General features: G+C 40.7%; 1 protein-coding gene across 1 annotated transcript in view; it reads right to left on the minus strand.

The window, feature by feature from the left end:
• Positions 1-12,974, minus strand: part of PDGFD (platelet derived growth factor D) — a 347,344-nt gene that overhangs the window by 58,502 nt on the left and 275,868 nt on the right. Inside the window, exon 4 of the mRNA XM_073558368.1 lies at positions 11,859-11,918. Within this exon, the coding sequence (XP_073414469.1) occupies positions 11,859-11,918 (60 nt within the window). The remainder of the gene's footprint in view (positions 1-11,858; positions 11,919-12,974) is intronic.

Raw genomic sequence — 12,974 nt, forward strand, 5'->3', positions numbered from 1 at the left:
GATGCTGAAGTTTAGCAGGCAGACACGGGATCTACGGTCATGTGACTGCAAGGGGGCGGGGCTTAGCGTCCTGCTTAGTGGGATGGAAAGACACTATACAGAATTACTCAGTCAGGCAAAACGGAGGTCATACACAGAGATAGCCGTAACGTACCAAGGATGAGACAGAGCGGATAATCAGGGCCAAGCAGCAGTCAAAACCAAACAGACATAGAAGGTACCAAGCAGAATCAAAGCAATATCCAGAGAACAGACCGAGTCATACACAGAGAATCAAGTAACCAGAACACAGCACAAACACACTCAGGGGTCACCACACAATGCCAAGGGCGAGAGTATAACTGACAGGGATGGGAGCGTCCTGAGGCTATAAGAAGCCTCCCCCAGAACCAGGGAGAGGCCACAATCATAGCCCCAGGTGTGCAGGTAAGCCTGCACCGGGATCACAACCTTTAACCCCAAAAATGCCAGTCATCAGCACTGGTTCAAGACATTAACCCCACGTGTGCGAGTCAAACCCGCACTGAGATCATGACAGTTGGTACCTAATAAGTTAAGTCTAACCAGATAGCAGCTCCTAAAGGGAGAAAAAGTGCATGCCCCCAGTGAAATCTATCTGATAACACCACTTTTGACTTCACTAAAGTTAACTCCTTAGGTCCCAATACTTGGATTGCTAATATCTCCACAACGGAGAGGCGAAACAAAAAAGAAACAAACATGTTTTATTCTGCTCTGCAGCTGCTGTTACATGGTGAGCGCCGCTGATCGCGGCCTGGGTGTCAGCTGATTATCACAGCTGACACCCGGCACAATGTGTCAGGGGCGGTCACGGACCGCCCCCGACATGTTAACCCCTTGCACACCGCGATCAAACACGGTCGCGGTGTACCGGGGGTTAAAGGGAAGCATCGGAAGGGAGGGGGCTCCCGCCATGCTTCCCTGAGCCCCCCACAGCAGCGCAATGTGCAGCGCTGCTGCGGGGGGCTCCTTCCCTGCAGGCCCCCGAACCCAAGATGGCGACGGGGACCTTCGGGGGCCTGCAGGGAGCTGGCTTCCTCAGTGCCTGCAAAGCGCAGGCATGAGGAAGTCTGCGTCTATGCCTGTGACAGATCACTGATCTATCACAGTGATCTGTGATGTGACAGATCAGCGATCTGTCACAGGACAGTGATGTCCCACCTGGGACAATGTAATAAAGTTAAAAAAAAAGTGTTAAAATAATTTTTAAAAAATCGCCAAATAAATTAGAAAAAAAAAAATATTCCCCCCAATAAATTCATTTTTTGGAAATAAAAAAAAACAAACAATTAAAGTACACATATTTGGTATCGCCGCGTCCGTAACGACCTGCCCTATAAAACTGTCCCATTAGTTAACCCCTTTAGCAAACCCCTTAAAAAATAAAAATAAAAAACGAAGCAAAAAATAATGATTTATTATCATACTGCCGAACAAAAAGTGCAATAACGAGCGATCAAAAAGACGCATATAAATAACCATGGTACCGCTGAAAACGTAATCTTGTCCCGCAAAAAAAGGGCCACCATACAGCATCATCAGCAAAAAAATAAAAAAGTTATAGCTCGCAGAATAAAGCGATGCAAAAATAATTATTTTTTATATAAAATAGTTTTCATTGCATAAAAGCGCCAAAACATAGAAAAACGACCTAAGTGAGGTATCTCTGTAACCGTACTGACCCGTAGAATAAAGCCGTTTTATCAATTTTACCGCACACGGAACGGTGTAAACGCACCCCCCCAAAAGAAATTCATGAAACGCTGGTTTTTGTTTATTCTGCATCCCAAAAATCGGAATAAAAAGCGATCAAAAAATGTCACGTGCCCGAAAATGGTACCAATAAAAACGTCAACTCGTCCCGCAAAAAATAAGACCTCACATGACTCGGTGGGTCAAAATACGGAAAAATTATAGCTCTCAATATGTGGTGATGCAAAAACTATTTTTACAATAAAAAGCGTCTTTTAGCGTGTGACAGCTGCCAAACCTAAAAACCACCATAAATAGTAATTCAAACCCCCCGTTATCACCCCCTTAGTTAGGGAAAAATAATAAAATAAAAAAAATGTATTTATTTCCATTTTCCCATTAGGGTTAGGGTTAGGGCTAGGGTTAGGGCCAGGGCTAGGGCTAGGGCTGAGATTAGGGTTAGGGGTGTGTTGGGGTTAGGGTTGGAGTTATAATTGGGGGTTTCCACTGTTTGGGCACATCAGGTGCTCTCCAAATGCAACATGGCGTCTGATCTCAATTCCAGCCAATTCTGAGTTGAAAAAGTCAAATGGTGGTCCTTCCCTTCCAAGCTCTGCCATGCGCCCAAACAGTGTTTTACCCCCACATATGGGGTATCAGCCTACTCAGGACAAATTGCAAAACAACTTTTGGAGTCCAATTTCTCCTGTTACCCTTAGGAAAATAAAAAATTGGGGGCAAAAATATCATTTTTGTGGAAAAAAATGATTTTTTTATTTTCACGCCCGGACGTTATAAACTTCTGTGAAGCACTTGGGGGTTCAAAGTGCTCACCACACATCTAGATAAGTTCCGTGGGGGGGTCTAGTTTCCAAAATGGTGTCATTTGAGGAGAGTTTCAATAGTTTAGGTACATCAGGGGCTCTCCAAACGCACATGACACCCGCAGACCATTCCATCAAAGTCTGCATATCAAAACGTCACTACTTCCCTTCCCAGAACCGACGTGTGCCCATACAGTAGTTTTCTCCCACATATGAGGTATCAGCGTACTCAGGACAAATTGGACAACAACCTTTTGGGTCCAATTTCTCCTGTTACCCTTGGGAAAATAAAAAAAATTGGGGACTAATTGATCATGTTTGTGGAAAAAATACGATTTTTTTATTTTCATGTCCGGGCATTATAAACTTCTGTGAAGCCCTTTGGGGTTCAAAGTGCTCACCACACAACTAGATAAGTTCCTTATGGGGTCTAGTTTCCAAAATGGGGTCACTTGTGGGGGATTTCCACTGTTTAGGTACATCAGGGGCTCTCCAAAGGCAACATGACACCCGCAGAGCATTCCATCAAAGTCTGCATTCCAAAACATCACTACTTCCCTTCCGAGACCCGACGTGTGCCCATACAGTAGTTTTCTCCCACATATGGGGTATCAGCGTACTCAGGACAAAATGGACAACAACTTTTGAGGTCCAATTTCTCTTGGTACCTTTGGGAAAATAAAAAAAAATGGTGACTAAAAGATCATGTTTGTGGAAAAAATACGATTTTTTATTTTCACGCCCAGGCGTTATAAACTTCTGTGAAGCACTGGAGGGGTCAAAGTGCTCACCACATATCTAGATAAGTTCCTTGGGGGGTCTAGTTTCCAAAATGGGGTGACTTGTGGGGGGTTTCCACTGTTTTGGTACATCAGGGGCTCTCCAAACGCGACATGGCGTCCGATCTGAATTCCAGCCAATTTTGCATTGAAAAAGTCAAACGGCGCGCCTTCCCTTCTGAGCTCAGCCATGCGCCGAAACAGTGGTTCCCCACATATCAGGTATCAGCGTACTCAGGACAAATTGCACAATAAATTTTGCAGTCCAATTTCTCCTGTTACCCTTGGTAAAATAAAAAAAATTGAACCTGAAGTATTTTTTTTATGAAAAAAAGTTAAATGTTCATTTTTTTTTAAATATTCAAAAAATTCTTGTGACGCACCTAAAGGGTTAATAAACTTCTTGAATGTGGTTTTGAGCACCTTAAGGGGTGCAGTTTTTAGAATGGTGTCACTTTTGGGTATTTTCTATTATATACTGTAGATCCCTCAAAGTGGCTTCAAATATGATGTGGTCCGTAAAAATAAAATGGTGTTGCAAAAAAGAGAAATCGCTGGTCAACTTTTAACCCTTATAACTTCCTAACAAAAAAAAATGTTGGTTCCAAAATTGTGCTGATGTAAAGTAAACATGTGGAGAATGTTTCTTATCAAGTTTTTTTGTGTGCCGTATCTCTGTGATTTAAGGGCATAAAAATTCAAAGTTGGAAAATTGCGAAATTTTCAAAATTTTTGCCAAATTTTCGTTTTTTTCACAAAGTTATTTGAATGAAATTTTACCACTAACATGAAGTACAATATGTCACGAGAAAACAATGTCAGAATCACCGGGATCCATGGAAGCGTTTCAGAGTTATTACCTCATAAAGGGACAGTGGTCAGAATTGTAAAAATTGGCCCGGTCATGAACGTGCAAACCACCCTTGGGGCTTAAGGGGTTAAAACCTACAGAATCGTATCTCTCCACTGACCACCACACTGAGGAATGGAGCGGCGGTGAAACATGGTTGACACTTTTCCAATGTTCTCCATAGAGAGCTCAACTTTTTCCATCAAGATTTAATACAGCATTCATGTGCATGTTTGTCCATCACTCCAATCTTCTCCTCATGGTCGTTGTGTAGTGGAGTAGTGATGAGCGAGTATACTCGCTGCTTGGGTCTCCCCGAGCATGCTCGGGTCTCCTCCTAGTATTTTGGCGTGCTCGGAGATTTAGTTTTCATCGTCTCAGCTGCATGATTTGTGGCTGCTAGACAGCTTGAATACATGTGTGGAATGCCTGTTTGTTAGGGAATTCACACATGTATTCGGCCTATCTACAAGTCGCAAATCATGCAGCTGAGACGACGAAAACTAAATCTCCGAGCACGCCAAAATACTCGGAGACCACCCGAGCATGCTTGGGAAAACCCGAGCAACGATGCTACTCGCCCATGACTAGTGTAGAGAAATAGGGGGAGTGGGAATAAGGACCCTCATTTTATTGATTAGTGGGCCCCAAATAATCAGATGTATCCATTGTATAGGTGACATTCAAATAATATGCAAATTAGCTGCATTTTTTTCATTTTTAGCAAAAGCGACGACATTTCAGAGATGTCATGCACACGTTTGTTTTTTTTTCCTGACTGAATTTGAGAACTGCAACATTTTTTTAAATCTGCAGCCCGTCAATTGCTTCAGCAGAGATTTTTCACCCATAGCAATGAACAAGTGCAAACACGCAGAAAAAAACCTGCAGCAAAAAGGTGTTGCAGTATTTTTTTTTCAGTGTTTTTTGCAGCAGGTATGGAAATAAAACTAATTTTATTAAACAAATACTGAAGACAAATTATACACATATTCTGCACCAAAAAACAGCAAAAAATGCAGGGTTTTTACCGTCAAGAGAACAGTTTTCGGCAGCAAAAACAAAACAAAAAATACTGTAAAAATGCAATGAATTAACCTTAAAGAAACTTCAAATTTTTGGCTATACATTTAGAGATCTATAATAAAAAAATCAACACAGAAGTTTACATTTTATTCAAGGAATATCATAGTGTTTAAAGGGGGTGGCCATTAAATTTTTTATTAAAACATGTTGTCAGTTCTTCTCCGATTGTTTGTTTGTACATCCTTCCTCACACATTGCACAGCTCTCCTGATCTCATATTGATCGCTGGTTTAGGATCATGTGACCAGGCCTGCCCATCAGTCTCCTCCATTTGAAAAGAATCTCTCCCATGTGCAGGGTTTTTCAATTGGAGGAGCTGATGGCCTCGTCTGGTCACATGTTAGTCTATTAGCAGGCGAAAGCAGGAGAACCTGTAATACTTGTATATTAAAGGGAATTTGTCACCTCATTTTTGGCCTATAAGCTGCAGCCACCGCCATCAGGGGCTTATCTACAGCATTCTGTAATGCTGTAGATAAGCCCCAGATGTAACTTGAAAAACAAGTTATATTATACTCATCTGGGGGCGTGGTCCAGTCCGGCGCCTCCCATCTTCTAGCAATGACTTCCTCTTCTTTGCTTCCCATCGCAACTCCGGCGCAGGCATACTGCTCTGCCCTGTAGAGGGCAGAGTAAAGTACTGCAGTGCGCAGGCGCCGGACCTCTCTGACCTTTCCCGGTGCGTGAGCACTGCAGTACTCTGCTCTGCCCTCAATAGGGCAGATATAGTACGCCTGCGCAGGAGCCGTGGCAGAAGTAAGAAGGAGGACGTCATCGCTAGAAGATGGGAGGGACCAGACCGGACCGCGACACCCATCGGACCGGACCCCCAGGTGAGAATAATCTAACTCATTTTTCTTATCTTTCAGGTTACATCGGGGGCTTATGTACAGCATTACAGAATGCTGTAGATAAGTCCCTGATGGCGGTGGCCACATCTCATACGGCAAAAATGGGGTGACAGATTCCCTTTAATGAGTGCTACAAATCATATCTCCAACACATTTCTTGAAATAAAGATAGAATGGACATCCCCTTTAACCCCTTTAAGACAGCCTGTGGCTGTTAACCCATTAAGTGTTGCTGTCATTCTCTAACAGCGGCATTTAACATGTGACGGCAGTGAGGCACGTCATTCCACCCACCCATCGGTACACCGGTGATATGATCACACGGTGCCGATACGTTGCCATGACAGCCAAAGGTCTACTGAAGACCCCAGTGCTTGTCATTATGATCCTCCTGTGAAAGCCAGCGCGCTCATAGGAGATTGTGCACTGATGCACTGCTATGCATAGCACAAGCGATCAGATGATTTCAGCTTCAAGTCCCCTAAGGGGACTTTTAAATCAAGTAAAAAAATTTTTAAAAGTTTTTAAAAAATATGAAAAAAATAAAAAAACACAAAATTTCAAATCCCACCTCTTTTTCCCCATTAAAAATTCAACAATTAAAAAAAATAAAAAAAATACACATACCACATATGGTATCGCTGCATTTGTAAAAGTCCGATCTTTTAAAATATAAAATAAATTAACCTGATTGGTTACTAGTATAAAGATTAAAAAAAAAAAATCAAAAAGCCAGAAATACGTTGTTTTGACCGCTGCAACATTGCAATAAGAGGTCAGCAATACATCGTATCTACCTTAAAATGGTGCAAATAAAAAACGTTATTTCAGGGTGCAAAAAAATAAGCCCTCCCCCAGTCCCAGATTCTGAAAATTGAAAGCGTTACAAGTCTTGGAAAATGGCGAAAAAAAATTTATTTTTTTTTTACAAATTTCCAGAATTTTTTTTTTTTAATCTTTAAAAAAAAACTAAAAAAAAAAAAACCTATACATGTTTGTTATCTGCTTAATCGTGCCGACCTGGAGAATCATATTACCAGGTTAGTTTTATGGTACAGCGAACATGGTAAATTTAAAAAAAAAATGTAAAATTGCACTTCTTCAATTTCAACGCGCTTGAAATGTTTTTTTCCCGCTTTCTCATGCATCACATTGTGTGTTATTCAAAAGTACAACTCGTCCCGCAAAAAAACAACCCCTGATATGGCAATGTGGATGGAGATATAAAAAAGTTATGGCTCTTGAAAAAAGGATCGAAAACGGAAAAAAAAAATGGAAAATTGCCCGGTTGTGAAGGGGCGAGGAACGCTGGCCCATTACAAGGATTTTGTGACATCATATAAATTTAATAATTAAAAATTGATGATTTTTCCATGCAGACAATCCCTTTACTCGGTTTTAAATATACAGGCGCTGACGGGAACCATCCGAGCCAAAAGTTCTACATCACAAAAACTAGATACTTAACAAAACTCTAAAAAAACAACATTGTAAATGAATCGTAAAACTTTAGTCCAAGAGAACACGGTCATGTCCCGGACAGATCTCCGGTCAGATCACGACGGTCTACTTTATGGCTGAAACGTGCCCTGCACAATGAACCTTTATTCTGTTATTGTCATTTCAGGGAAAATAAAGCTTTAGTGTAATCGGCGTGCGAGTCTCTTTTACCGTACATTGACTCCTTACCGCGAGCCAGAATTATACATTTTCACATGGACACGACGGTTTGTAAGCCAAGTGTTCTTACATAACCCAGAAATATGGAATGATGTCAGCGTGTACCGCTAGCGTCTCGTTCATCTGAATTATACGGAAGTGATGCTGCCGATGTTCCCTAATTATATTATAGCGATTTAGGAATCATTAATTTCGGTTTAACCCTAAATCCTATGGACATAATAAATTGAGGGCAATTAGCCTCTGGAGGTAGTCCGAAATACTCGAATTTGTCATCAATTTCTCCATCTTCAAGATAGTGATATGAATGTAAAATAATCGCTTATAGCACATGAAGGATGCAAGATTCCTCTTCTAGGCACAGATCTGATTGCCATTACCAATTTTTCGTGAGGACTCCAATTTCGCACATACATTTTCATGCCAGATTGCAATAACAGCCACTGGGTTACCAAATATAGGCAAATATAGAATAAACATCTCCTGACAGAGTATCACAAAACCATATTTTTACTAAAGCTGGTCATCTTGTGCCAGGGAAAGATAATAATGGACATCTGTATGACCAGGATAAGTTCTCTTGGCGCCCAAGCCAAAGCTTTTCATGGAATATTCTACCAGTTTTGATCCATGACAGTAGGTCTTGTCCCCCCCATTTTCCCCAATCCCTAGCCCTTTATTAAAAATAGATATTATCCATTTCATTTTGTTTACTGCTCAAAGTTGTCACTTCTGTGGTCAAATACTCCAACTATGCTTCATCTTGCACTAGAGCAAAAAGTGCTTGCCTCAATGAAAAGCAAAACAAAACTGGAAATAAACTAAACAGAGGGTTCTGATCTATAAGAATACTACAGAGAGTGATTTCAGTATTCAGATATCTCTTCCCCTCACCTCTGCCCTATGACTATATCATTTTGATAACCATACGTTAGGGTTGTGGACCTAAAAAGTGTACCCCAAGATTGAACAAGTTCCCCTAAAGTCCTATTGAATGTAAATAAAACTGTTCATGCATGGGGGGACGTGATTCATAACTTCACAGCATGGGAAAACGTGCTTCATGACTTTACGGCATAGGAGAAAGTGCTTCATGACTTTACAGCATGGAGTAAAGTGCTTCATTACATTACAGCATGGGAAAAGTGCTTCATTGCATTACAGGATGGGAAAAGTGCTTCATGACTTTACGGCATATGAGAAAGTGCTTCATGACTTTATGGCATGGGGAAAGTGCTTCAAGACTATACAGCACGGAGTAAAGTGCCTCATTACTTAACAGCATGTGAAAAAGTGCCTTATGACTTTACGGCATAGGAGAAAGTGCTATATGACTTTACAGCATGTAGTAAAGTACTTCATTACTTTACAGCATAGGAGAAAGTGTTTCATGACTTTACGGCATGGGAGAAAGTGCTTCATGACTTTACGGCATGGCAGAAAGTGCTTCATGACTTTACAGCATGAGGGGAAGTGCTTCATGACTTTACAGCATAGAGAAAAGTGCTTCATTACTTTACAGCATGGGGCAAAGTGCTTCATGACTATGGCATATAAGAAAGTGCTTCATGACTTTGTGGCATGGGGATAATGCTTCAAGACTTTACAGCATGGAGTAAAGTGCTTCATTACTTTACAGCATCGGGCAAAGTGCTTCATGACTATGGCATATAAGAAAGTGCTTCATGACTTTATGGCATGGGGAAAGTGCTTCAAGACTTTACAGCATGGAGTAAAGTGCTTCATGACTTTACAGCATGGAGTAAAGTGCTTCAGGACTTTACAGCATGGGGAAAGTATTTCATAACTTTACAACATGGGGAAAGTGCTTCATGACTTTATGGCATGGGGGAAGGGCTTCATGACTTTACAACATAGAGTAAAGTGCTTCATGGCTGTATGGCATGGGGAATGGTGTTTTGCAATTTGATTTCTTAATGTTGGCTTTGCACAGCCCACATATTGGAGTTATCATTAGTTTACCAACACATCTATAACATATATAATAGCGCAATCTGTAGGGTCACTAATGAGGAAAAGTTCATTTGAGACCTCAGCATATTCTGTATTTACCCCATGATTCATATTAGCCCAGCAGAAACATTCGGCCAAATGACATTTATATCATCACTTTGGCTTAGACTTAGTCAAAGACTGATCTTCGAGGGTCTACTGAGAGCTTAGAAGTGATTTCAGATTACTAGATCTCCTACACGTGCTCTTTGGTTTATTAGGAAGGATTTCTCAGGGTTTCAGTATTTGTGTTTCTTTATCTGCCTTATTGAATCTTGTAATCAAATTGTAATTTCTCTTTCAGACTACCAATCCTGCATAGATAGGATTTTCTTTTTTCTTAAAAGGATCTTAGTTTTTGAAGAAATCCCTTATCTAGGCTTTTTGAATATTTTTTCTGTCTAAATTCTTACTCGAGGGTCTATGCTTGAGCTTTGAAATCTACAAGCTTTGTCCATTTTTTAGTTATTGTTTAGAATGGATTAAAGAGAATATTATTTCATCACAGTTTGTGATGTGTGTTATTGGACATACTGCCATCAACCCCCTAGAAATGGGTTTTCGTGACAAACCTTCATTCAATATCAGAGATAGATGATTCGATTTGCAGGACTTTGGTCCATCAGCTAGGCCATCTGTGACTGCTGGATGGGAGTCCTGCAAATCTTCTTACCTACCAGCATTCCTAGCTCTTCTTTTCATAAGCCAGGATTGCTCAAAGTTTTGTGTGTCAAGCTACGATCATGATGTTGCGCCATCCCGGTTGCTCAAAAGAAGAGTAGGGAATATTGGGAGGTAAAGAAATTCACAGTGCAGTCTTCCAGAAGTCACTAACCTTGCTGATGGTCTTGAGTACTGCCAATGCATTCTTCCACATTAAATATGTGATATTTTTATATCCCCAAGAAACTTTTCTGTTGAAATCTAGATCCAAATCATCAGTATTGAGCTCTTTGAGAAAAGATTGAGCCTTGAAGGTAGTTCCCTTCCAAAGAATAAATAGATCATCTAGATGTCTTCTAAAATATTTGGTATATCTATCATATTGTGACTGGTGAACAATGAGGGGACAAACACTTTCTGTGTTTCTCGCCTTTTTTATATGTGACGATGACAAGTTTTTATCATGACCTGATGAAGAGGCCAGTCCAGTCTTAAACCACATTCTCAAAAAAGTGTTGGATAGTTTCAACCGGTGGGGCAATCCACTCAACGTTTTTCCTCACATGATCCACAATTGCTATGGGAATTCCATGAATTGACCAATTTTGATGAAGAGCTGCCTCGTTAAAGGATTATGTTCTGGATCAAGTTGTGCCTATCCATTTGCACAACTCCACATGGTGAGCAGGGAGCCTAAAAGTAGGGTGACTTCTTATCCTATATCATGAACATACTATTCTATGGGAGCGGCGCTCTTCCTTATTGCCTTTTAGAGTTCTACCATGCAACTACCTTGCTGCCTTTTTGTCAGTGTACTGTGCTTCTCATTTTTGGGGAACCAAGAACTTAGAATGCTCATATGAAGTAGTCCATCTAAAGCCCCCCTTGATACATATTAAACTAATGTTGACTGGACCTACTATCGATGGGTTTGGCCAATGGTCTAATGTATATTGGGGAGCCGGCCGACTGATTGTCAGAGATGCTGATCACGCATGTCCAATTTAGGACTGCCAATCACAGTGATCTCCCGAAGATTAACCACCAGCTGACATATCAGTTGCGTCTTTCTCATAGAGATCACAAGAGCGTTAGTTTATGGAAGAGTCGGCTAAGATGACTGTCAGCCAAAAGATTGGCCAACGCATCGTTCAACCGAGGGCCATCTAATGCGTGTGTCCGACATAACAGACATTTTTTTTCAGCTTTGGGACAGGAAATTTTGTGTAATTCTCATCAATTTCCATTTTCAATTTCATGGAATCTGTTTCAAATCAAACCGTAATTCTTGTCTCGGCATTTTTACCCCGGCGATACAGATAGTAGCGGGGAACACACTGTTTATTTAGTAGTGCACGCATCTATATTATTCTACACAGTGACACACAGTATTACTTACTGAGACTGGGCTTGTGACAGATTCCCAGTTTGTCTCCGATGCTGCAGGCGAAAAATCATTCTGCAAGGAAAGGAAAAAGAATTTAAACAAAAGCTGCAGCAAGGGATAAAATCTCTACTGTTAGATATGAATAGCCTTTCTGGCACTCAGACTTGGCTGCTATAAAAGGCCATGAAATAACAGGATTGATAGAAATGAGGATCCGATGAGAGATAGGAGATAAATTAATGCAATTTTACCTGATTTGCATGTTGTGCTTTGTAAAAAAAAAAACATAACTCCTGCCAAGAGATTAGGGGATAAATACATAATTTGTATATATGATGCATGGCTATAACCCAGTCTGCTCAAATATCACTTCTTTTCATGAAAAAAACAAAACAAAACTGAATATTAAAAGGGAATCTGTCAATAGGATCAATCCCCCAGACTGAATATTTGGACATGCAGGTCTTTGAATGCAAATTCCTTCGACAACTTTATATCTTCTATCTGTTGCTGCATTTATGAGAAATTTGTGCTTTAATTCTTATGCAAATGGATGTGACAGGTAACTTCCTGAGTCTATGTCTCCCTAGGTTGTTTCCCCACCCAGCACCAGCCTCTTTAGCTTTATTGATAGCTCACTGCGCTGCCTGACATCAGGTGCCAGGCCAAGAATTCAGACAGTGAGATATCTCTGAATTTAAAAACACTGGTGCTAGGCAGGGACTCAATATCAAGAGGCAGAGGCTCAGTAAGGGCTCGGACATTCTCAGAGCATTTAATCCCTCATTTCCATACAAACCAAAATGATAATTTCTCAGGAATGCAGCAACAGATAAACAATATAAAGGAGTCAATGGATTTAGTTTTTAAAACTCTGCATGCCCATTTATATGGTTTGGGGCATTGATATTACTGACGGATTCCTTTTCAATATTCATTATTGGTTCCCTCGATATTTGATATTCTATTCTTTTTGTGTAGCATGGTCATTATCACTCACTTTGAATGGGTGTCACCATATTGCATCTTAGCCCTGCTATGTAATTATGACAATGCTTACTTAAAGGGTTTCTCCGGTCTTCAGCCACAAATCTGAGGTCACTTTATGTGACTACAGACTTCATGATC

The sequence above is a fragment of the Dendrobates tinctorius genome, unplaced genomic scaffold (assembly GCF_039654945.1).
Source record: "Dendrobates tinctorius isolate UK_male_01 unplaced genomic scaffold, ASM3965494v1 ptg000256l, whole genome shotgun sequence".
Classification (NCBI taxonomy): domain Eukaryota; kingdom Metazoa; phylum Chordata; class Amphibia; order Anura; family Dendrobatidae; genus Dendrobates; species Dendrobates tinctorius.